The sequence below is a fragment of the Patiria miniata genome, unplaced genomic scaffold (genome assembly GCF_015706575.1).
Source record: "Patiria miniata isolate m_02_andy unplaced genomic scaffold, ASM1570657v1 HiC_scaffold_27, whole genome shotgun sequence".
Taxonomy (NCBI): domain Eukaryota; kingdom Metazoa; phylum Echinodermata; class Asteroidea; order Valvatida; family Asterinidae; genus Patiria; species Patiria miniata.
The window spans coordinates 4634377-4659342 of record NW_024037066.1 but is presented as its reverse complement, the minus strand read 5'-3'; the positions used below and the strand labels follow the sequence as shown (position 1 = coordinate 4659342).

The following is a 24966-nucleotide window of genomic DNA, read 5'->3' as shown; positions in this document are numbered from 1 at the left end:
TGAGTTGGAGGAGTCACAGAGGCAATTATTTGCTTTAATTTTAAAAGTAAAGCTAAATAAATTACTTTTTTTTTTAAATTAATTCATCAACCAATAGTTCATATGACTGACATATCTTGCTCAAACAAATTTCAAATTTTGACGGGGTAGGATTTTTTTTTAGATCGATGAAAAAAAGAAACTCGGTGCTGTTTTTGTGTCATTTTAAAACCTTTTTTCCCACAATGTACAAATTCTATATTTGACCATGGAGGTAGAACATGACACACATTTTCTTTTCCTGCTGTTCTTTGTTCTGGAGCAAAATTTATTTTGTGTATTTGAGATAAAATTTTGACTGCCACATCACATACTCCACGCGTACTTAATCGGGCAAAACTAAATTGGTTATGACGTCAGAGGGTGGTTCGAAGCAGCAAGTCGGCCATCTTGTTTTTAGGGTCACGAGAACAAAATCTTCCGCATATATCGCGCCGGAGATTACAAGAGTAAATTTCGGATTTTGCCAACTCTGACCCCGCTTTTCAACGTGATTTGAGTCCAAAAGAACAATCAAGAGTTGCTTTTCTTATTTAGAGGGGTAGACTTAGCGTAAGTATTGTAAATTTTTGTCCGTGGTTGTTATTTTCCGCACATTCTGTACAGTCATGATGACAGTACGAAGGAAGCACGAACCGTTCACATTCGTGCTGTCGAGCTGAGCTGGCCGGCTGAACGGTCGACCGTAGTCTCCTGCGGTTGGCAATCTGTTTATTGTTTATACTTTATTGTGCAATCCCGTGCCGTTCCCGGCCCAGTTCACCGCTATATGCAAATCTTTTGATTCGCTTACCGTGTCGAGGGACTGTGTAGTATTACTATAAAGTATAATTTTAACAACTGAAATTATTTGGACAGATTCCCATATCTGGCATGCAGTCTGGCCATCACTTGACAGTGCACAAACCGTCATGTATGAGCTGATGAGACTGGTCTAGTGTTTTCTCAGTAAATACTTAAATATTTTCCCTGCTAGATTTGACTGTTTAGGACATATTATTATCACTTTCTGATGGCTGATAGGTCACTGAAGTGAAAAATTAGTGATGGCGTGATATGGGAGTCTTTCCATGAATTTATAAATATTGAATTTAGTCATCATTTTTTTTTCGAAGTGGCTATCGTTACGGCAGCCGTTGTTTAGCGCCCTCTACGATACTTTTTTGATACGCACGCAGGTATATAATTATTTGCTTCCCCACGTTTTAGCGAGCAGTGCGACAGCTCAGTCGATAGAGGGTAGGATTTTGCACCGCGAGGTTGCTGGTTCGCATCTCAGTTTTGCACTCGAATTTTTTTCCTTTTCTAACCTGAGGCTTTGGAGGATTTTTTTTAAAAGGGAAATAAAGTCCGAATTTCATAACGTTCAAATTCACTTTTTTTCCTTCTAATTTAATATTTTCTTCTCATGTTTTTTTAAAAGTTGCAGTACTACCGTAACGATAGAAAATGGGAAATGCGTTACGGCTGCCGTAACGATAGCCACTGCGTTTTTTTTTACATCGGTTCATCTCTATTTTTTATTTATTTTATATTTCTTTTCGGGGGGGGGAATGGGTGTGTTGGAGAGTGAGTAAAAAGGGATGCCATTGATACAAGGTCTGCATTTATTTTATGTAAGTTTCATTTTAATTGTTATGGGGCGATCATTGTGCATTGCAAACATGTTGAAAAGGCATGAATCTGTGAGAAACATTTCCAATTTTGTTAGAAAATACTTTGAAAATGCTCTTGACTTTGCTGGCTTAAAGCGCAATTACAAATTACTAATCTGTGTGCACAGATTGTGCCCTTTTTTAAAAAATTCTGTAGAGAGCTTGCACAGAGCGCCCTCGCTGTGGACAGTTCTTTGTTTCTCCTTGATGTGCATGAGTACAGAGTAGACATTTTTTTCCTTTTATTGTCACTGAATTTAACAGTCCCTGCATGTGTTGGACTTTTTCCTTGATTTGCATCACGAAACAATTTTGAATTTTTACAATACAAAATCTCATAGATTTCCATACAGAAATGTGTTGGTTTTTTTTTGCTATACAAAATTAAACTAGGGCATAGCAGTTTGCATTTATTTTTACAACACACTCACAGATATTATGTGAAACATGAAATATGTGTAAAAAGGTGTCTAGAAACCCTTTTTGATAAGGCCAAATAAAAAAATCATTTTTCTCGTCCGGGTTTTTGAAAAAAAGGAGGAAGTGGGGCTTTTAATTTTTTACTTGTTTCAAGATGCCCGCCATTTAAACATTTCCTGCAACCGTTGGTATTTCCACTGTTCAAAGAAACTTTTAAAATATGAAAGATAAGTTGGACAAGAGAACTTTACACAGTGTCATTTAGACTTGTATTGGTCTACAATTTATTTTCCGATGAATTTGTGGACTTTTTCGGTGTTTTTTTTACTGCATTTTTCAAAAATAAAAAATAATAAAAAAATCCAGGCGGCCTCCAAAAAGGAAGCGGGCGGGGAGGAGAAACATGGTTTTTTTTACTTCGCCTAATATACATTTTCGAGTGTACACTTTGCCATATATAAAGCACCATGAAGACCCATTCCTGGACAATGTTTTTCAGACCTCAGCTTTAAAGTACCTTTCTTAGCTTTTAACCATCATTGCATTTTACTTTCATTCTTTTATTACAGGTATAACACCATGGCTAGTGGGCCATACAACTATTCCTATATCTTCAAGTACATCATTATAGGTGATATGGGTGTCGGCAAATCATGCTTGCTACACCAGTTCACAGAAAAGAAATGTAAGTACAATGTAATAATAGCCATAACAATGCTGAATTCAATGTAGTTGTAGGAGATATCAGAGATTTTTTTAAATCAGGTTATCCTAATTTTCTTTACCAAATAACGGTGATCCGATTTCACCAGGAATTCCCATTCAGCACACAGTCATGTCAATAAAAATTGACAAGTGAGGTGCCACATGAAATGCCCTCCCAATGATTGGGTATATTTTGCAGGATTCAGTGACCACCGGACCTTGACAAAAACACTCCAGAGATGTAATGGTAAACAAATGGGTGAGAAATCTCTGATAATTCGAATGGGCAGGCTATATATACCAAGAAGACCACCAGAAAGTGAATGCAGTTACAATCAGAGACCATGGAGCGAATTGGGGGATGTACCAGTTGTTTTATTTAGCTTGTGTCACAAAATTAGTAGGCTTATTTTTTTTTAAGGTTTATTTCGAATATCCAATTTCAAAATCAAAACCAAACAGTGGAATTCAGACTGAATGTTAGAAAAATCCGGATTCAAAACCCACCACTTGTGCAATGAGATTCTGTGTAATTTACATTGGCCCTGGAGGGTCAAGGAAAGAGAATTATAACAAGCATTGATCCATCGCTATTAATTAAAAGCTATTTCAACTCCCTTTTTTCTACCAATACGTAATACAAACTAATTGTGAAACGAAATAATCCTTATTGATTATTTCATCCCAATCCATTCCCAACTTTCTATATAGAATGAAAACTTTATTTGCAAACATGTGCATGTGTAGTTTCCATGTATATACATGTTTTAAAGATGCATGTGCATACCATGTGGCTTTACTGTACATTGTGAACACGCTTGACATGAAGGATGACGAAAGCTTACTTTCCTATTCTTTCCCATCTGCTCCAAAACTGTTTTACCCCTGTTTTTGGAGGAACTAATGCACAAGAAACTAAGAGCATCAGTTAACATAGACACCCACCCTTTACATAACGTTACTTGTGTTCAACAGTTCAAGATCTGTGTAGCACAACTAAAGTGATTTTTATAGATAATGCATTTCAATTTTGTTTAATTATTTTCATAATTTATGCTTGACCTTGGCGGACATTTTGTTGTCATTAATTATACCGTACTTTAGGGCGACACTGGAAACTAATGTGTCAGGTCCCATTTAGAGGCAAAATTTTACAGTCGCAAACTAGGCTAGATCAATTGCTCGTGGTCCAAAACATAAATATACCGAAATTTGTGGGGGTAGGATAAGGTAAAATTGGGGTTAGGTGACATATGAACACATTTGTGCACAAGTCTATGGGAATGTCTCCCAAATGACCCATTTCCTGCAATTATTATTCATTTATTGATTTCTTTTTTTTTCAATATAGATTTTATTCTGAGGGGGAAAGCACTCTAGCTAAAGCCCTTATTAGCTACGTACATGTACATGTATGATCATATTTTAGCCATTCTAAGTATTCATTGAATTTCCTTTAACATGCGTTGCAAGCAATTAATCACAATCATAACGACATATTTGATCAGTAATCTTGTTTATTTGCTCAAATTGGATGTAATAGTATTCGACAATTGCCTTGTCCATCTTCCTGTCAAGCCAGCTACCTGAGCTATGAAAGTCACTAAGTAGTGTGTTCATTAAGTGATTCCATCTCAACAAGGAAATATATCTGTAGCCACAGAGCTAAAATAACACCCAATACTCGCTACTTGTACAATTATTCAGTGCACATGATATGCTTATGAAATTGAGCCTATTGCAATATGCATATATAGCGGAGTGCTAAATTTAATGCTTCATTTGTTTAGCTGCCGTAATGATAGTGGACATGTGTTATGCGTAGTGCCAAGCAGGATGATCATGCTACATTGACTACTTTCCCCCTAGGGTAATTATTTGCCCGGGATTTTTCATTATTGAAACACTCATCCCCAAGGAACACAGACTCGATCTACATGCCATAGCACTGGATACAAATCCAGCCCTAGAACAGTGAATTTCCTCAAAGGAACCTTTCGCATATATATTGAATCAGAGGCTGCAGAGCTAGGGCAAGTGGTTACAATGGTCAAATTATCATTTTCCTGTTCTGTTTTATCATCTTTGGTTTTGAATATTGTTTGCTGCATAATGAAGATACAAGTGGCAGCATAAGTAGGATACTTTCATATCTCTGTCCTTGTATATATGTACAACGTATGTATATAAGTTATTTAGTTGTACCTGTAAATTTAGTAATTCCATTACTGCCGTAGGAGTTGATTAATTTTAAAACGTAGATTGATTAAAAAAAATAACTAACTGCATCATCTAAAAGCTCGTCCCTGGAACGTGCTATTGAGTTAAATTATGTTGCTGAGTAATGTTACCGTTTGCAGTGTTAGATTTTTTTTCACTTAGATTTTTCTTATCCCAATCCATTTTGCACTAACAAAGAAATTTGCTTTGACAGTGACCCGTTTGAAATTATTTGCTATTAACAATGTATTTTTGTATTATGCTAATTTTGAAAATTTACAGCCTTTTTGTGTGTAAAAATGGTATTGCAAAGATATTAAAAAGTGATAAAATGGAGTCTACCATCTGTCATCAAAATGTAGCTTGGTTCAGATGCATTATCAAAGTGGTCGCATTTTTAATATAGGCATATGCATTTGAAGAATCTGTCAGTGTCAGATACTTGCAAATGTACGTGTGCATTTCTTATAATCAAGTTTAATAGGTAACATGGTTTGACCTTGGGTCCTTTCTGCAAGAAACATCAACTATGCTGTTTTGGTCAATTTCTTGCTGTTTTCGTGATTTTCTTAATTTGATCACAGTATTAATTATCAGTATTATTATAATTTTTTCCCCTCTTTTTGTAGTTATGGCAGATTGCCCGCACACAATCGGGGTAGAATTCGGCACTCGGATAATCGAGGTTTCCGGCCAGAAAATAAAGCTACAGATATGGGACACGGCAGGCCAGGAGAGATTTAGGTAAGCCAGCCGCCGAACATCGCAGATTGAATCATGAATATTTCAACAAGGAAGTCGATCGAATAACAGACAATGATGGATCGGTTATGGGGGAAGTAACTGAGTTCTTGTACATGAAGTATCTCAGTAGGCTGTCGTTCAAGGTTTGTATTTTATCCATGTAGAAGCTACTGGTGAGTTTGGCTAGAAACGAGTGGACAGCTGTTATTCAGCTTAACATGAATACATTCATAACGTTCACAGCACACTCATGGGAAAACACAATTAGGTACACTGCATCGTACCAGCAATTGTTTCAAATACACACCATCACGTTGCCCCATAAAAGTGCACTCAAGTATATGATGGGATTCATCTGTACTGATAGTCCTCCCACCTTTGTTGTTCTGTCTCGTTCGAACCTCGTCCATTCTTGTGTGATCACTCAGAGCGGTCACGAGAAGCTACTACCGGGGAGCCGCCGGTGCCCTGATGGTGTACGACATCACGAGGCGGAGTACATACAATCATCTCAGCAGCTGGCTCACGGACGCCAGGAATCTCACAAACCCAAATACAGTGAGTCGTAGACTAGGGCCGAGTTGGAATAACTCAGTTATGGCAGGTAGTCACATACATGTCTGTAGGAAGTGGCTTTGGCTACTTCCATAGGCATGTGTGTAATTTCAAGTTGTAGCCATGTAATTCGGACGCAGCCTAAGACAAACAAACAAACTGGCATTGACCAACACGCTGAGACGTAGCTGTGAGACCATTATTCTCTCTCTCGTGCATAGAATTTGACAAGGGCACAGCGGAGACAAGCGATTTCTGACCAGAGAACGATTAAAACTGTTTTAAAATTACATGCCATTAATTACCATTGCTCACTTAGCTCTTTATTTGACCCCAAATCGCATTCAGTCTGTTTTGAGAGTGTTGCTTCCTTGTCATACCAGAGGATGTGACCAAGTTCATAATTCACCGATTCATAATTTGTAATCTTATTGATCATTAACCTAAACCACCCAACCCTTCAAAATCCAAATGCTAGTTTTGTTTGATTCTGTTGGAGTGAGTACTGCACGAGTATTATGCCTTTCATGGGGTCAGGCATACCACCATTAACCCTAACCGCCCTGAATCCTTCAAAATCCTCTTTGCCAAAGTGGAGGAATTTGGAGGATTGAGGTTACATGGCAAAAGAGCGTTACTGATTTCGTAGGATGCACTTTGTCAAGGTCTTGGGCAGGACCTTGTGTTGTTTTTGCTCAGCCATGCATAAATATAGGCCTGGATTATGCTTGAAATCCTCCGTACTGCTCCAGGATGTCCCTGGCCAAGCCTCAACATATTGACAGTCACTGCCACAGGATTTTGCTGGATTCAGGCAGTGGTCACCCCTCCACGGACCATATTCAAGAAATAATGGAGGAATTTGCAGGATTGAGGCTATATGCTATTTTTCCATGAAGCCAATTGGAGGATTTTGCAGGATTGAGGCTACATCGTAGCAAAAAGGCCCTGGGAGATAGGGTTAATCAGAGTCCAACAGTTTGGGTGTTGAGTTTACCATATGGTGTTGGTTTGCAAGAGTGAGGAAGATTCCTAGTAAATCACTCAAGGAGGTTAGGTTTGAGGAGCCTTATAGTATTTGAAAAGGAATACAAATGCACATTTGCAAATGACCATTCAAATCTTGCACATTGTTTAGTTCCCAGACTTGTTCAGAAACATAACGTACGCTCAGCAGGTTGTTGTTAATTCCCCATCTGTTGTAAATTTGCCTTTTTCCTTTTTTCAATTTCCCCATTTCTGTTACACTCAGGTTATCTTCCTGATTGGCAACAAGTGCGATCTTGAAGCTCAGAGGGACGTCACGTACGAAGAGGCCAAACAGTTTGCTGAAGAGAACGGCCTATTATTCCTAGAAGCCAGTGCAAAGACGTAAGGACGCTCTTCTTTTAAGCAGCCTGTAAAGTCAGAACGGGACCATTTTGTGGGTTTCCTAGAGTCATTTCAATGAAAGAGTCTGCATTCGTTATATGCCATCTTTTGAGCCGCCAAGGTTTGCTAAGAACAAGTGTTCCAAGTTCAGTTTCTCATGCAGAATGTTTGCAATTGTTTTGAGTTGACTGTTCTCAAATCTCATTCGTCGGACAGTTACTGTTAAAGCTACAGTCCATCATTTGCAGCTATCCAAAAAGTAACTGGCATCATAATTGTTGAAAAACATACTTGGTTGAAAGATAGTAAGGAGACTAAACTCCCTCTGAAATTATTCTTTCTGACTTGCTGTCATTTTGTAGAAATCAACGAAAGAAGGCCTTTCCAACGATGCGTCTAAAGACGCATCTTTGGAAATTTCCATTAGTAGTTGGGGTTTTTTTCGGCGAATCTTGCGCAAGTGTTGACACGACGCACACGGGTGCGCAGTTGCTATAATTCGTCGGATCAGTGCGTGATATCGCGTAGCTGTAATCGACTCAAACATGTGTCGGATGCTGAATTCAGGTCCAAAACATGATTCAGCAACTTTTGATTTGAAAGCGAGATCCTAGAATGCTGTTTTTCTCGAAATATACAGCTGAAGCTGAGCTGCAAGTTCATCAGGTTAGTTGTTCAGCACCCTTCTTTAGATTTTGAGCACTTTTGTTGTTTCAAACAAACAAAATGCACAAATTACAAATGATGGACTGTACCTTTAACATGAAATGAGGCCTTCTGAATAGTGTTGGCCAGCAGTACTGTTGGCTAGCCAGCCCAAGAGAATTGAAACATGCCATGCTTTCTCATGCATTTTCTCATTGCCACTTCCTCTTCATGCTTTCCTCAATTATTCATCGGGCCCAAACCACCAAATACACAACTTACTATTTTTCTCAATATTTCATTTTTTTTGCAGAGGAGAGCATGTAGAAGAGGCATTCCTGGACACAGCTAAGAAAATTTATCAAAACATTCAAGATGGAAGGTGAGAAGTTATTAATGTCATTCACATCTATAAAGTTGAGCAAAGACATTGACTGGAGGGGGCTTTGAACCTGCAACCTGCGGAAAGCCACATGGATGCTCTACCAACTGAGCTACCCAGCCCTACGTTGATGGTCTCCCAAATCCTGCTCCACTCAATTTCTTTGTTCAACTTAATAATTACATATAATTATATGCCTTTATGTAGTCAGTTACCCTTTGTGGTTTATTTGACGATTTGGTCTTTTATTTTCTGCTTTCACGAAGATGGTCTCATGCAAATCATTCATACCTAAAGTTATGTTTGATAATTCAGTCAACTGGCACATCGACCCAGTGCTTCCATTACTGCCCAAAATCGCCCCACCTGTTACTCACTACATTGCCTGAAACCACTAATGTTGTTCATGGGGTCGGTTGGACCAGGCCAAACCCCGACCTGAAACATTACAGATATAAACCGAATCTGAACCAAAACCGATCTGAACCAAAACCGATCTAAACTCAAAAAATTGAGGGAAAACCCGACCCGGAAAAACCCTGAATATCAGACCTGGGCAAATCGTCCTATATTTCACGAACACTGTGTCTGCTTTTTGTGCCTGAACTTACCCGTGTCGTGTGATTTGTTTTCAAAACTCGTCGTCTCTTAGTTACAAATCATACCGTATGGTACGGTGAACACTCCTATTGTGACCTACCGGTGGGCGTTATGTTATTGACTGTGCCCGATAGACTGCAGACCACATGCAGAATCTGGGATGAGGCGGTAGTACGCGCACGGTACCAGGAACAGTGAACAGTTTCCTTTTTTTAAATTTTTTTATTTCGGGCTTCGCAAGATGTCTGTTCCGACCCGACCCAAAAATTGCAAACGCAAAACTGAAATCGACCCGACTCAACCCGAAATGATGGAAAAACCGACCCGATCTGAACCGAAGTCGAACCGGGTCGGGTCGGTTTCGGGTCGGGTTGGCACAACATTAAAAACCATCCAAACACTATATGGTTTTAGTGGATGCATGAGGGAAATAAAAACAGGGAAGAGCTAACTCTTCCATTACATATTACTTTTTTACTCAGCAGAATTTAAAATTTCCGCACGGTTTTTAGTTCCCATTTTAATAATCATTCTCCGATCGTCTCTTCGCACAGTTTGGATCTGAACGCGGCCGAGTCGGGAGTACAACACAAGCCGGCCGCACCCCGGGGGAACCAACTCAACACAGACCAGCCACCCAATAAAGAGGGCTGTCCATGCTAACGATCGTCTCCTGTAGATCCTTCTCTTCTCTACGGCTTTCGGCCCAGGTTTGTTTTTTTCCTGATGCTGCTAAGTAAGGACATCCTTGTTTCTCTGTAAAGGAACTCTTGAAAGAAACAATGTGTATAAATGTAGTTTCCTGAACAATTGGATGAATTGGAAAAGATGGAAAAATGCTTCGAATGGTTTGTACTTTATGAAATATTTTGACAAATTCCACGTTTGCCCGTTGGTCCCTGTACTGTCCCAAACCACCATGCCTGTTACTCCTTGCAATATCTGAGCGCTACTGTAGTTTTTCAGATCCATCAGGGAATAAATACAATGTATTACAATGTAGTACAATGTATTACAATGTAGTACAATGTATTACAATGTAGTACAATGTAGTACAGGTGCTGATAGGTTTAACGGCCATGACACATTACGTGCAATGATTTCCAGTTGAGGAGGAAAGTGAATTTATTGTTCAGGAAAATCTTGAGCTACCAGGGCCCAATTTCATGGCTCTGCTAACCACAGAGTTCCGCGCTTAGGATCACCATTTTGTGCTAACTGTGCTAGCAGAAAATTTCTGTGCTGACCCTGTAAGCACAGAATCCTTAGTTACGGGATGTACGTATGCGCAGAAGCCAAAAGTCCTTGCTTACCTGTGAAATACGCTTACCGTAAGCATGGAATTTTCTGCTATAGTAAGCAGAGCCAAGAAATGGCGCTGCTAAGCACACGATTTTCTGCTAACAGAGCCTCTATTTCATGGCGACAGCAAAAGGCATGCCCTCCTCGGAGAAAAAAGTTGCTTAAATTAGTGACGTAACAATAGAAATTGCCATGCACGCAACCGTTAGCACATCCACGCTATGAAATAGTGTACAAATATTGAGTGGCTCAGAGTAGAATGAGAGGAATATTATCGCTAGGTAAAATCTGGACTTTTCTGTTTCATGAGGCAAAGCCGAGTGAAATGGAAAAGTTTAGATTTTACCGAGCGATAATATTCTTCCCATTTCACAATTTCGAGCCACTCAATATTTGTTTTATATAACTGACATATAGATCCTTGGTATTTGATTTACAGTTAAAATGAACTTTTCTTTCAATACCAAATTGGTGGGAAATGTATTTCTCTCTTCCAAACCACCCCTACACGAAATGTTTGAACCCAACTCTGTAGCTACTGGCTCTTGGAACAATACGCGCTACGCTCAACGTGCACACCAGCATGCATTTGCACACAAATACAGCGTCATGGAACAAGGATAATCCTGACTGTTGAATAGTAAATCCCATTCCCCATGGGCGAATGGGACTTTTTGAGCCCCGGCATGAATGGGAGCAATAAGGAATGTCATGTGATGTGCCTTCCACCAATCAATTGACAAGGATCTGTATGTCAGTTAAATAATGATTAAGGTTAGTACAATTTTCTGCTATAAAGTAAGCACAACTTTTCTGCTAACAGTTAAGCAGTGCCATGAGTTGGGCCCTGGCAAGGATATAAGTGTTGGGCATGGAAGGTGTAGTTGGTAACAAGTTGGAATTGGTAATAAGGATGTTTTGTACATTTCTGCTTAGTATATTCAATCCCGCTTAGCAGCGTCAGAGAAAAACAACAGCATTGAGGCCTTTCCTCTTTTCAACTCTGTCGACGGTTCGCGTGGAGGATTCTTGAGAGTCTGTGTGAAAGAACAAAAAAATGTTTGTAATAAGTGGTACTGTGTATAAAAATGTCTTTATTATTACGTTCGGTGATCCCTTTTATATTGTTATATTATACAAAATATATTATTTCATTTATAGCATTTTAAGAAGGCTGCACTGATAAACACGATTTTGAACAAGAAAAAAAATCAAGCTTTAAGATGAAGCTTTAGGATGTCATGTTATGTATACATCACTTGTACATGGTTGAAATTGTCTACCCAGTCTGTTTTCAAACGCATAGATTTGAATTGTGATCTTTCACTAAAATATTTGCGAGTTGGTATTGAATACAATATAGTCTGAAAATGCCCTGATCCCTTGTGTGTGGTGATTGTTATAAAAGGAAAAAGAAAACATTTGTCAAGTTGCCCAGATTTTCCACAGGAAACACATTGGATTTGCGTCTTGGACCCGAGTGCATTGCTGATCCTAGTCTCTGACTGCAGCTGCTGACTGTTGCAGTTTTATAGACGGAGTCTGGATGCTAGACTTCTGCTCTTGCACACTTGCTTATCCCAGATGATCTTGGCACATAACTAGGTTTACTGCTGAACATAGGGGTTTTTCAAAATCTTTGCTTCGTCTTCGTCTTCGGCTTCGCCTCCGACTTCTGAATCACTGAGAGGCAAACTAAACGAACTTATTCCAACTTTTGGCTTCATATCAACAGATTGAATGTTCCTGAAGCATAACAGGCACCAAAATGTAGCTAGAGTTCCAGAAGTTGGGGGCCTCAAATCTCCTTAAGCTGAAGATGAAGCCGAAGCCGAAGCTGAAGCCAGTCGTTTCGAAAACGCTCCTAATTAACAGCACTTTGAGCATTCAAAATTGTGTGACCATTTCTTTCAGCAGACAAAGCAAATTGCAATGTAAAAGGCAGAAATTAATTTCTATTGAAACGTAGCAGACCGCACATATTTGTATTCATACACTTGGTTTAGTTTTGTCTTTTTCCCCCCTAATGCCAACTTGTATTTTTTGTATTATGAATGTCTTTCTTCTTGCAAACAATTTTGGACAAGAAGTACAAAACTCACAGAAGTGGTACAAATTTGTAAAAAAGACTGAAAAGCTGAGTATTACTTGAAGCTGAGTGAACTTTGCACCTATCCATACAATCATCTTTATTATGGGGTCAGACAAGTCGACCGTTGAGACAAGTCGACCGTTGAGACAAGTCGACCGTTGAGACAAGTCGACCGTTGAGACAAGTCGCCTCGCATGTTTTTGGGCCTAGTTTTGAGGAATAGTACCGGGGATTGTTGACGGCGGCTGATCGCCGTTTGGGAGTGATGACACATGAGGTTTTTTTTGTTGCATAGGCCTATCATGCCTAAATTACAGAGCCGATATAGCGCAGCGTGATTGTCCGTGCACATCGTTCGTTTTTCCCCCGGTCAACGTGGCCGTACCGTGCACGGTGGCATTGTTTTTGCCGGGCCTGTGCGCCCACTTGCCACGTGCCGGGCGGGGCCCGGTCCTCGCGGGCGGGGCGCGCCGGCCCGACGCGACGGCCACCGGATCGGAGCGCCCTCTGTGCATCGAGTATGCCCGGGACCGGTCCTGCCACAGATGTTTGCAACTTTTTCCACTCCACGTGTATGCATTTCCATTAAGTCGAGCTGTCTCAACGGTCGAGTTGTCCTGAGTTGAGTTGTCTCAACGGTCGACTTGTCTCAACGGTCGAGTTGTCTCAACTGTCGACTTGTCCTGAGTCGAGTTGTCTCAACGGTTGACTTGTCTGACATTCTTTATTATAACAAAAACGTACAATGGTTTCCATGCAGGAGGGCACAGTAATAAGCATCAAGCCCATATCTGCGTTGAGAATTGTATAAACAACCTAACAGTAATCGTTATGTTTTTGTTTTGAAATCTTACTCAGTAACAGATTATAACTTGTTTAAAACCAAATATTTCTTATTAGTTATTACATTTGTTTGCACATATATACCAAGGAATTAAACCTCTATACTCGGAGGTATTTACATTTTGTGGAATATCATCAGGCTTCTTCAATCTAGAAGCAAAACATGAATGGTTTAAACAAAATTTAAGATTCAAAACTGTGACAGAATTTTGTTGCAGTTGTTATTCACCCATTATTTTTTTTATATTAAGTTACATGGTAAATTTTGCCTCAAGAAAATTTACAAAATTTCATTTTTTTATGAATTTTTCAGTTTAAGGTCTTAATGTGCAATCAACAATGGATGTACATAAGTAAATGATTTTTTTTTTCAGCAAAAACAAATAATCTTTCATGTTGCTTCGGCCAAAACTGAAACTTGCTGAAGGAAAACCAATTCTCCACAAGTCTTCCTGACAGTTACCGCTTAAAAAGCTTTAATTTAAACTTCTTGGTAATAAAGATTTGAGAGTCACTCATTTGTCATAAAGATTAAAAAGACCAATTCTCAAATTCACCAATGTACAGTTTAACCATGTAGTTTTAGAGCTCTCTCATGTTTCGCTTTTTAATGTGACATACCCACTTCCCGAAACGAACACACAGTGTTGTATAATTTTACTGTAATATATACCATGTCACCAAACTCTCAAAGAGACAAAATTTACTTTTGTGTCCCAAATTTTCGGTATGTGCATACCATAATGCATCAAACCGAACTACCACTTATATCAAACAGTTTCTGTAGATCACAAGTTATGTTTACTATAGTGAGAATACACTGTATGTCTTTTTCTTTATTTACACAAATTAGTTGTTTCAAGGTCTGTCTACAGAAAGCCGGCCCTTCAGAGAAAAGTAGCTGATAATTGTGGCTTTTTTCCACTCTTTGAACCTATGTGTAAATACATTGCACAGGTCTATTAAAGGGTACATACAACATTTGCTTTTGCTGTAATTTTCAGAAATGGATCATGATTTGCGAGTTGGTATTTCATAGCAAATATTGTTACACTGATCTGTTTAAAGTTTTGTGTCCATAGATGCTGAAAAAACATACAAGAAAAAAAAATGCTGTTCTCGTACTCTGGTTCCCTGGCCCTACTTCAGACGAAACGGAGCAATTTATACACGTCGGGGAATTGTCAAATCAGGGAACCAGACTAGCTGGTTTGCACCCGTTCAAGGATGTGTTACCGGGTGGACTAACTAAATTTGGTAAAGTTGGGTGCACTATTTGAGAAAAAAAAATCAGCTTTTTTTTTCCAACGATGGTCGGCCGAAATTGATACAAAAATTCTACTGTTCTTGAAAATGACAGCACACCAGGTGCCATGATTTCACAAAATGCTTGAGACTATTATTCACTTACAGTCAAGTAAGGTATTTCATAATACTTGGGTAGTTTTGTTTTATGATGTTTGCAAATATTGTATATCACCTTTAATTTTGCAATACTGGCTACCAAATCTGCTGCTACAGTCGACTCTTTAGTCACCGCACCACCTAAAAGTTCATGCCTTGGACATTTGTTAGGTGGTTCAGTGATTATAGGGTTAGAAGAAAAGACTGATTGAAATAATGTTTTTGGTTGTTGTTTCAAAGCAAGGGAAAAAGGTGAACAAGCTGAAAGTCTGGTGTCTGGCTCTGTCTGTCTGTCTGTCTGTCTGTCTGCTTGCATGGGAAAAGCAATACAAGATGAACCTTGTGTTTGATTCATAACTCAAGAGCTTCAGAGCTTTAAATTAGTAAATCTGTTTATTATCTCAGTATAATATCGACCCAGTGTCCTTTTTTCTGTTGTATATTTCCTCGGTGTATTTAATTTGACAAACCAATAAGTGACCGTCACAAACATTCCTCTGTTCAATAGGATTACTATTGAATATTCATAAAACTGTTTCAATTCCAGTGCGAATACATTTTTTCGGAACAATTCTATGTAGAATTAGGGGCTCTTATGACAGTTTTCATGACAATTAAGAGAGTTTTTTTTGAAAAACAAATCCTGAAATTGAATAGTAATTGAAGATTACAACCTCTACCCCAGTCAGATGAGTTACTGAACAGTAGTCATTCCCTCAAAACTCACCGGCACAAACTCTGGGGTTGAGGTTAACTAACAATTTAGTTCTAGGTCCGCAAGTTACTTTCCAAACTATGTGAAATGTCTTTTTTTTTAAATTATTTATCGTGTAGATGGATCCACATAGCAAATTAGCATTAAAAATGGTTTACCAAACCAGTTGTCTTGTATAAAACTTGTAAAACCTTTAAATTGCATAATTGTACAAATAATTTTGTAAAGTGTACATGCCCATGTAAGGAGTAGCGAAAATCTGTGTCTAAAAACTTGGTGTATTATGTGTGATCTAGAGGAAGTTGTACCATGCCCATATGTATTTTTGTTGTTTTCCATTACTGTTTTATTTTCCATAACCCATAGTGAAAGAGGATCGGCTTGGTTTCTAACTCTATCACTATCTCAGGCCAAAGATTCGTAGGAATTGTTACCATCTTCCAAAATAGGGGGCCCTCATCAAAACCGGCCATTATGCAAACTACGCAGGGCGCATTGTAAGGGTTTTGGGGCTTGGTTTTCATATTCCTCGTTCATATCAGAACTCTCTTTAACATTTTGGGAAATGGTTACTGAAAACAAATTATCCGAAATTTGAGAGCAAGTTTTGAGGGCAAGTTTTGTTTTCATCTCGAGGGGGGCACATTTATGGTCAAGGGGCACATTTTCGCAAAAGGGCCACTTGGGTAAATCTGCCACACCCCCCCCCCCCCCCCCCCCCCCCCGTTCCGCCCTCTCTGAGTTTACCCCTCTCCAATATAATCTCCTTTTCTATGTCAATCAGTATTTGATTTATAACATTAGCTTTTGTTGTGTTGCTGTCTTCAAATTGTGGATCTGTATAATCAGCAATGCCAACTCTGCCAGCACATTGCAAACAATGATGGCAAAATGTTGTTTTTACCATTTGATTGTCCAAGCAGAAAATAATTATTTGCAAGGCATTACAATTATTATTGTACAATGTAAATTGTGGATTCAGAGATTTAAGTGAATAATAAACTGCTAATGGAGGATGTACGAAGCTAAGATAAAAATCTTTCAGTTGGGATTTTTGTACATTGAAGTATTGAGTTTTTATCCCCTTTGTGCATGAGTTTGAGGGCGCTATTTTCTGCTGTTTACAGGCCAAATCTTCGATTATTTTGAGTGCATCATTTACAAATTGATTGCAAGTCAAGTATCATCTTTTGAAACTAAAATGAGACAACAATTTAAAGAATTTCTTTTTTTTTTCTATTTTTTATTCATGCTTTCTGTGAATTGTGCATGCACATGCTTTGACATTTTACTATATTATCTGTGCGTACATAACGTGTTGAATGAAAGGTTTTTCAACACTTGCAACCATATTTTCAGAGTTATCTAAAAAAAAAAGGAAGTATTATTTATGAAGTTGTTTTGGAAAACCCGACAAATGAAAAATGGTAAAACCACGAAACTCTAAAAAATGCAACAAAAACAGCACCAATTTCAACTATTTGAAAACCAGAGCACTGCAGAAAAGTGCTGGAAATAAAATGTTTACACTGCAACTTATTTTTTACTTTGGAAGAAATAATGCACCACAAAACAAAATTGTATATTGTTTAACCCTGTTGCAATTGTAATATATATCCTAGTTTTATCCTGAATTGAACAGATTTTATTCATCATCTACTGGACTTTAATACAAAGGAGATTCAGAAAATTTAAATATATTTTGAAATTTTTAGATTGATAGTGCGTACATACATTCACAGAATTTTGGTCATGATTCAATTCAATTATTAACTTAATGACATAATTTTTTTAAAACTTGAAATCAGTAATATGTACATTCCTCAAAATAAATTTACAAATCATCCTGCCTGCAAGTCTGTGAAATAATTACCCTGGTTTGGACTTTTCGCCAAACACTTGTCCCTTCTTTTGACTTCAAAACACACCAAATATGCGACAGCAACCGAAGCTAGCTGCAGCCTGGAGCACAAAAATCTGTCTCGACTTCACAGAGGAAAATAAAACGAGCACACAGTCTTTGGTAACATAACAAGTCATGCGTAAAGGCTTCTAGATATAACCAAACCAACCAAACATTTCAAACTTTTATTTTGGAAGTTTCTCCCTTAACCATTACCCAACCCTAAGACTTTTCCCCTCAATAAAAAGTAAACATGTTAAGTGGACGGAATCGATAGTACAAGTGTATTTGGCAAATGAAATTTCATTATCTTAAAAAAATTATAATGAACGTTTTTTTTATCATTATGTGCATAGTTGGTGGTGATACAAAAGCAATTTGTGAAATTAAAAAGCATAATTAAGTGTACAGTTTATTTGCATAAAATGAATTTTAACCAGTTACAATTGCCTCATGCAATTGCTTTAATAAATGGATAAAAAGTATGTTTACTTGCATACTTGTTCAGGATAATTTTTCTTTTATATTTATCAATGCACTTATTAATTCAGTACCATCACTATTGGTTTAGGGCGCCCTCTGTTAACAAGACATATTAAAGCTTCAGTCAAAATTTTATATACAACCTTATGTGAACTTTTGAATATTGTACAGTGTTATGCATCAGGCCCCACTTTTTTCTTTTTTTTACAAAAATCTTTAAGTAATGAGTTCTTAATTTTGTTCCCGATAATTAACATCAAATTTTCCTTGGAAAGATCCGTCAAATACACGTAGTTTAAATTCAGTCAATTTATTTCTCGGGAGAAAAGAATTAAACGCTCCTTCTTTGGTTAAAAGGGGCAGTTCTTTCTAAAAAATATCCTTTTATTTTTCTTTGTTTTGTATAATTTTCATATCAAGTTGATTCATATTTGCCAGTTTTTTTTCTGAGAGCAATTTATTGGCTTGTGTGATACCACGGCCTTAACTACTTTTCCCCTTGTAACACAATCCTAAAATTTACTCAAGGTGAAATTAGAAATTTTGTGGAATTAAATCTACTAGTTGGAAGAGATGTTTCAATGTAAATACCTCCAATATTGCTATTTTTGCTTCCTTACAAAATTATTAATGATGTTGCACAATTCGCCCCAATCTACAGTGCAGTAACGTGCATAAAAGTGCAATGCATTCTGTGCCTGCCATATGGAGTCAACAGAGGGCGCCCCAAAAAATATCTCACATGATCAAAGTTCGGGTATCTGATTCGTTAGGCTGACTGACTCCCTACACACTTCCCATGACCCAGCGATGGTTGGCAAGGCGACGCCGCATCCTGACAACGGAGGAATCCACGCTGGCACCTGCGTTCTTGTGTCTTATGTCGTGCTGTAGACGGTTGTTGGTCAGTTGCAGCATGGCTATGTTGCGGCTGGTCGTCAGTAGAGACTGGTCCAATCCTGCGGCACCCTAATATTTGCAACAACAACAAAAAGTTTTCATCATTATAAACGAAAAACAGTACTTTTCTCACATTCACTTTCTTTCCTTATATCCTTACAAGCAATTGAAATGTAAGAAAATGTCTAATGATTCAAAGATAACTTGAAATATTGTTTCCTTCTCAAACAACTTCTTGCACCAAAATGTAAAAAAAAAAAGGGAATTGTTCCCATGAAGCAGGACAAAGTTGTGCCTAAATCTTACTTCAAAGCAGAAATGTGTTTGTGAACTTTTGGATTATTGCAATATGCATTTTCTTGTAATCACTCATAAACAAAGGGCAAACACTATTTGTAAACTAGAAAACAGAAAAAAGAACTCTGATATAAGAAGTATACAGAGCTTTTAGGAGTGGCAGGCTAATGCGGGAGCAAATCTGAAGTATGAGAAAAAAATGACCCTGTTTATGACTTAAAAGTCCCGTTATGAACGTAATCGTGACTGAATAATCCCACATACTCTGATGATATCTTGTGCCTCGGGCAGATTGGTTCCTGGATGACGTTGATAGACGCGGACTAGCGGCCGATCCAATCTCTCTCTCATCTCTAGATCAGACTGCATTTCGGGGCCTACGGTGTAGTAGCGCGCTCGGTCCGTGGAGTCGTACCAGCGCTGGGCGCGATGGATTCCGTGACGATTCTCACCAGCTGCTACTGTCAGGTGTTGCTAGGAGACGGATGAAGAAGAATGCAAAAACAAGTCAGAAATGAAACTCCGTTTCCCTTTCAGGCAAAGAAAAAGTGGAGATGACCGGGTTTATCTGATTTTATTCCATTTTGCTAAAAAATCCCTGCAAAAACTTATTGTTAACCAGAATTACTTTAAAATATATGGGGGAAAAGTTTTGGTTTTTTTTCTTTAAGTACAGCGTCTTGAATGTATTTCATGTGTGGTGTCTCGCACAGCATCTTTGAGTCTCATTTTTACGTTTTTTTTCATAGGAAATGTTGCAGATTTTCCTTTAAGATGAATTCCACATTTTTGATATTTATGTCATATTACTCTTTCACGAGCAACAGACTGAAGGTGTTAATTACTCACCAGTTTTTTATCTTTATAGAATTCTTGCTATTCTTAAAGACCTTGTCTTCCCCAAAAATTATGAACCGAACCTAAATATTTCCTCGTCAGAAACTTACCCGCAGTGTTATGGTCTCAGCTACTTTCTTGTTCATCCCGCTGTTCACAGCTTTGTGGGCCGTCTCCTGAAGGCGTTCGGTGTTCTCAATCGCGTCGCGGATCTCTCGTCTCAACCCCATGGATCGGTGGCGTGCCTCCCTCGCCTGGTCAATTGCTGCGGAGGCCTCGGGGGTGTAAGGCCCTAGGGGGTCAATGGGTAGCTCCTCCCCCTCCCCCTCAGCCCCATCCTGTTTACTGTACCGCCCATTGTTGCCGTTCATGTTCTGGTCAATCTGGCGGGTGTAGCCCAGGCTGTTGGCACCAAACGTCATCGTCATGCTCTTTTCTTGACGCGAGAGGCGGCCGTTGTTGCGCGACGCGCGGCCGTTGGTGACGGAGGAAACGGCGTGACAGATGAGGTCAAGGACCCGGTTACGCTCTTGGATGACGGCGTTCAGTCTCTTGCGTACTTGATCCAGAATCTGTGGGGTTAAAATTGAACATGTAATAAATGTAATTCATTCAGTAGGAAACACCTGCCTATGACGAACTATAGTTCGTCATAATCTATCTCAGAATATGACTTTGTGTAGCTTTAAATGATACAGAATAAGCAAATCCAATATAACTACTCTCATGCCCATACATGCGCCAACAAACTTTTTAATGGGTCAATATCCTTAAATCACACACAATGAGCGAAATACAATATTGCTTCACTCATGCATATTTATGAGCCAAGAAACTTTATCCATTGGCCAATATTTTGAAATGTCCAAAAAAAAATTAGCAATCAAATATTACTTCACTCATGCATATTTATGACCCTAGGAGTAGGAACTTTTTGCATTGGTCAATATCCTAAAATCACACAAATAAGCCAATTCCCATTTTACTGCACTCGTAAATATTGATGAGCCGATGAACTTTTCTCATTGGTCAAAATGACATCTTTCAAACTGTTTAGTTCTCTGTTCCTCCATCTGATTGGTTGTCTGCATGCATATTTACCTGTAGCTGTTTCTGAACCGATCTCAGCTGAGCTTCCAAAGCTTTCTTGAGCTGCAGCAAGTGGCGCTGCTCTCGGTCTAACAGAGTGTCTGCTCCATCACGCTCCTTGGAAAGAAAATTCAACAGAAGGGCAGACAATGAAATAAATTATATTCAATCATGATGCCTTAAAAACAGGAGACATTTTTGAATCAACATTAAGAACAGGTTTTTTTTTTAAATTTTCATTTAGATTGATTAATACCTTGATTAATGTGAAGTTATTTTGCACTTTTATTTCTTATCACCTACCAGTTTGAACATCAATTGTTTAAATCTTAAATATTAAAATATTTGAAGGGTTTGCTTTTGATAATTTTTTTTTACTGACTTAGGTTCTATTTTCTCCCGGTATCTGATATGATCATAAACCAAACGCATTTAAAAATGATTTATAACCAAATCCACAAGGTCACAGATTACAGGACTTTACAAAATTTCAAATCAGCTCTTCCCTACCAAAAAAGAAAAAGAAAAAAAAGAAATCAGGCCCCCCAAAAAAGTTCTACTTCTGAGTAAATGGTATTTGAAAATAGGGTAGGTAAGTAGGGGAATTTTTTGTCGGCATTTTTTGTGTGTATGATTATATGGAGGTATCTGCAGGTAGTCAAGGGTAAAAGGTAGTAATTGATGATTTTCAGGTTTCTTTCCTCAGTTTTACCAAAAAGAATCAGGGTAGGGGCCGTCAAAATAGGGTAGGTCAACCAAAAGCTATTTTTTGTTTCGGCCTCAACTACAAGCTTAACAAACACTAGAACTTAAACATGCAACAAAAAGATACCAAGGAAATAAATGACAGAAAGCGCACGTATCTGAAACTTGAGGGAATTTTTAACACTACATGTAGTTGACTGAGCGATAGGCATTCATGAATGGTTATTCATGGACCTTTGGACCTCTCCACAGATTTTCAAGTAATCCTCAAAACGCTGTTCAAATCCAGGTGGATTGTAATCGCTCCAGTTCTTGATAAAAAGAAGTCAGCTTGGGTGATATGTGATTAATGCCCGTGTGATACCAGGTAACTTTGAAGATAATTGGGTTCATTTTCTGCAAATTGGGTGCGGCACTTTGGTGAGGTCTATAAAACTACATTGAGACATTAACTTCAAACATTTGCATTTAAACAAATAAAATACGGGTATAGAGAGCATTATGCACTCTACTGTTCGTCATTACTATGTTTAACTTTAATTATCAAAAGATTTTTTTTTAAGAAATGAAAATTTGTGTCCTTAAAATTAAAAAAAAACCTCTCATATGAAAAGATCTAGAATTGCAAAGTTAGTTGATTTTCCGAGGATGTTTACTTCTACAAACATTCAAATTTTCAAACTGTAAATAAGAAGAGCTACCTGAAGCACAAAATCCACAAAGACGACGCAGCTAAGCTATACCATTACAATCGTTGCTAGGTATTGAAGGCCAGGCATCCAAATAGCACGGCTATATTGTCTCATTGAGTAAATAATGTGCATTCAAAAGGATGTGCATGAATATTTTATCCACTGAGTGATAGGCCATCTATTGTGGGTCTACACCCTCTCAGGGAGAAGTGCAGAATAAGATATTTGGTGTTCACGTTAATTCAAGCTTAATTCAAACCATCTTCAAAATGTGTTACTTTTGTAAACTGTAATTGATCACTTGAAACGATTTTTTCTTCATTTGGTTTATGATGCTGTGCTATAAAAAAAAAGGAGATTTGGTCAAGCATGCGAGTATGAATAAGTCAACATCAATGACCAAAAAAACCCCGTAAAAATGACAATTTTGATGACATTTGTGTTAACTTACTCTCTTACTTAGTCTTATACTTGTCTTACGTTCGTTTACTCACAATAATTTGTATCATTTCAGAAGATTATATTATATAAGGCCTAGGCCTATATCTATTGGTGGAAAATAAAAGTTTTGAAAACATTTGTGCCGGTGATAATAATTATGTTGTTGATGATGATGAAAATAATGCTGCTGTTTTATTGTTTATATGGCTTGAAACGTATGTTAATAATATAGAATTTGAAGAAAACAAATATCTTAAATTTTCAGTAGACCTAATCAGTAATAAAATATAAAATGACCAATGAATGAAAAGTTACATTACAAAATAGCTGTCTCTGAAAAGTAGGCTAACAAAAATGTTAAACAGTGATACATCAGCTGAAAATTAGCTATTTACTATCATTATAGGGGGCTACACTAATTGAAATAGATTTTTTTTTTATTGAATTACATATCTTAATTGAAAATAAATAAATAAGTACGGCCCAGACTTTTCCACCGAATCTCACCCTCTCTCTTCCTGGCCGGGTGCAGCGAATCTCTGTGCTCATTTTGTTCAGACTGATGTCCTTTCGAATGTGCTCCAGCTTCTTCTCCAGAGCTTCTTTCCCGCGGAGGAGGCACTTGATTTCCTCGTTCGTGTCCAGGAAACTCTCCCTGAGTTTCACCAGGACTGCTCGGGTTTCTCGGACGTAGGAATGGACCACAGTGTTGCTCTGCTGGGCGCAGTTGTCACGGAGGGCAGGAAGTGGGTCTATGGACCGGCCCAAGTCCAGCCCTTTATCGCTCCGGTCCACGGTGGACTGTGAAACTTTGATTTCTTTGATGGTGGATTGTCGCCAATTTGCAGGGCCTACCGTGGCAGTGGCCACCGGTAGTTGAGTCCTTGTGCGTGTGGCCATCATTGTGAATAAACTTTCCTATATTTTATGACTTTATTTTGATAGTTATTGGGTTAAAAATGCCGGATTATGAACTTCACTAAAGGGCCACCCGTCCACACTTGTGATACTTAGCGCGCTTCGTGTGTGACCCAGCGTCTGTGTTGCTAAGCTGGACAGGTGTTGTTGTCATGGACGTCGTCTCATGCATAATGCATGAGGTAGCGAATGGTCGGCGCGATTCACCTTTTGGATTGGCTATCAGCTGACCTGTTGCATGCATAAATAGGTAATTGTAATGATACTTTCCATACTCTTTGTTGCACAAAAAAAAAAGAACAAATGAATGGTACATTTCCACAAAGAAGTCTTTTTCGAAATAGACTTTTTATAAGTCTTTTGAGATCAGAGCTGCAGCAAATACAGAAACAGTATTGAAATTTTAAACCAATTTGAGATATGTGGACTTCATTATCGTAGTTTTGTCATGCAAAAAACAAAATTTGATTTTTTTTTCCCGCTTAAAATTGCGGATTATATTTTTTATTTTGAAAGGATGGTGCATGCATAATTTGAGATTGAGGATGGGCGCGTCAAAAAAGTTTTGAACTCCTCCCCTTGTCGTCGGGGGACACGCCCATATCAGGTGTAAACAAGTTTGAAACAAAAAACACAGAGCCATTTGAAAATACCCCCAAAACGCTCTTATTCTAATTTTCAAACCCCACATTTTATACTGTGATAATATAAAATTTCACAAGGGAAAAAAAGCTTTATTTTCAGGCCAAAAAAAATACACGTTAATTAATTTTTTTTTATGTACACAGCTTTTTACAACCGGCAAAACTGACATTTGTTGGGGGAAGACCGATAAGCCAACGAAACAACGAAAGACTGTAGGGAAAAAAGAAAGAATGAACGAAGCCTACGCACGAATATAAATTGAAACTATTTAGCTACAATTGAATAAAAATGCGTCATAGCAGTACGTCTGTTCCAAACTTTTAGAAATTGTTAGTGTTTTGCGGGTCATTTCAGGTGATGTGAT

At 38.2% G+C, this 24966-nt stretch overlaps 2 protein-coding genes across 2 annotated transcripts; one reads left to right on the top strand and one right to left on the bottom strand.

Moving 5' to 3' along the window:
• Window positions 1-410: 410 nt before the first annotated feature.
• Window positions 411-10651, top strand: LOC119734487 (ras-related protein Rab-14). Its single transcript, XM_038208017.1, has 7 exons — window positions 411-591; window positions 2684-2799; window positions 5669-5783; window positions 6212-6341; window positions 7591-7709; window positions 8668-8736; window positions 9891-10651. Exons 2-7 carry the CDS (start codon window positions 2694-2696, stop codon window positions 9997-9999), a joined length of 648 nt encoding a protein of 215 aa, XP_038063945.1. The 5' UTR covers window positions 411-591; window positions 2684-2693; the 3' UTR covers window positions 10000-10651.
• Window positions 10652-16911: 6260 nt separating this feature from the next.
• LOC119734220 (coiled-coil domain-containing protein 105-like) lies at window positions 16912-24096 on the bottom strand. The gene is made up of 5 exons (XM_038207586.1): window positions 23547-24096; window positions 21214-21318; window positions 20223-20684; window positions 19540-19749; window positions 16912-19047 (listed from the first exon to the last, which is right to left on the bottom strand). The coding sequence occupies exons 1-5, from the start codon at window positions 23940-23942 to the stop codon at window positions 18865-18867; spliced, it is 1356 nt and encodes a 451-aa protein (XP_038063514.1). The 5' UTR covers window positions 23943-24096; the 3' UTR covers window positions 16912-18864.
• Window positions 24097-24966: the final 870 nt, after the last annotated feature.

Bases quoted from the DNA above. Each gene is read 5' to 3' on its own strand.
- LOC119734487 (XM_038208017.1), top strand. From the start codon at position 2,694: ATGGCTAGTGGGCCATACAACTATTCCTATATCTTCAAGTACATCATT. The intron at 2,800-5,668 runs GTAAGTACAATG...CTCTTTTTGTAG, and splicing joins CCAGTTCACAGAAAAGAAAT to TTATGGCAGATTGCCCGCAC. The intron at 6,342-7,590 runs GTGAGTCGTAGA...TGTTACACTCAG, and splicing joins ATCTCACAAACCCAAATACA to GTTATCTTCCTGATTGGCAA.
- LOC119734220 (XM_038207586.1), bottom strand. From the start codon at position 23,942: ATGATGGCCACACGCACAAGGACTCAACTACCGGTGGCCACTGCCACG. The intron at 20,685-21,213 runs GTAAATATGCAT...TTAACCCCACAG, and splicing joins CGGTTCAGAAACAGCTACAG to ATTCTGGATCAAGTACGCAA. The intron at 19,048-19,539 runs GTATGTGGGATT...TGCAAATATTAG, and splicing joins AGGCACAAGATATCATCAGA to GGTGCCGCAGGATTGGACCA.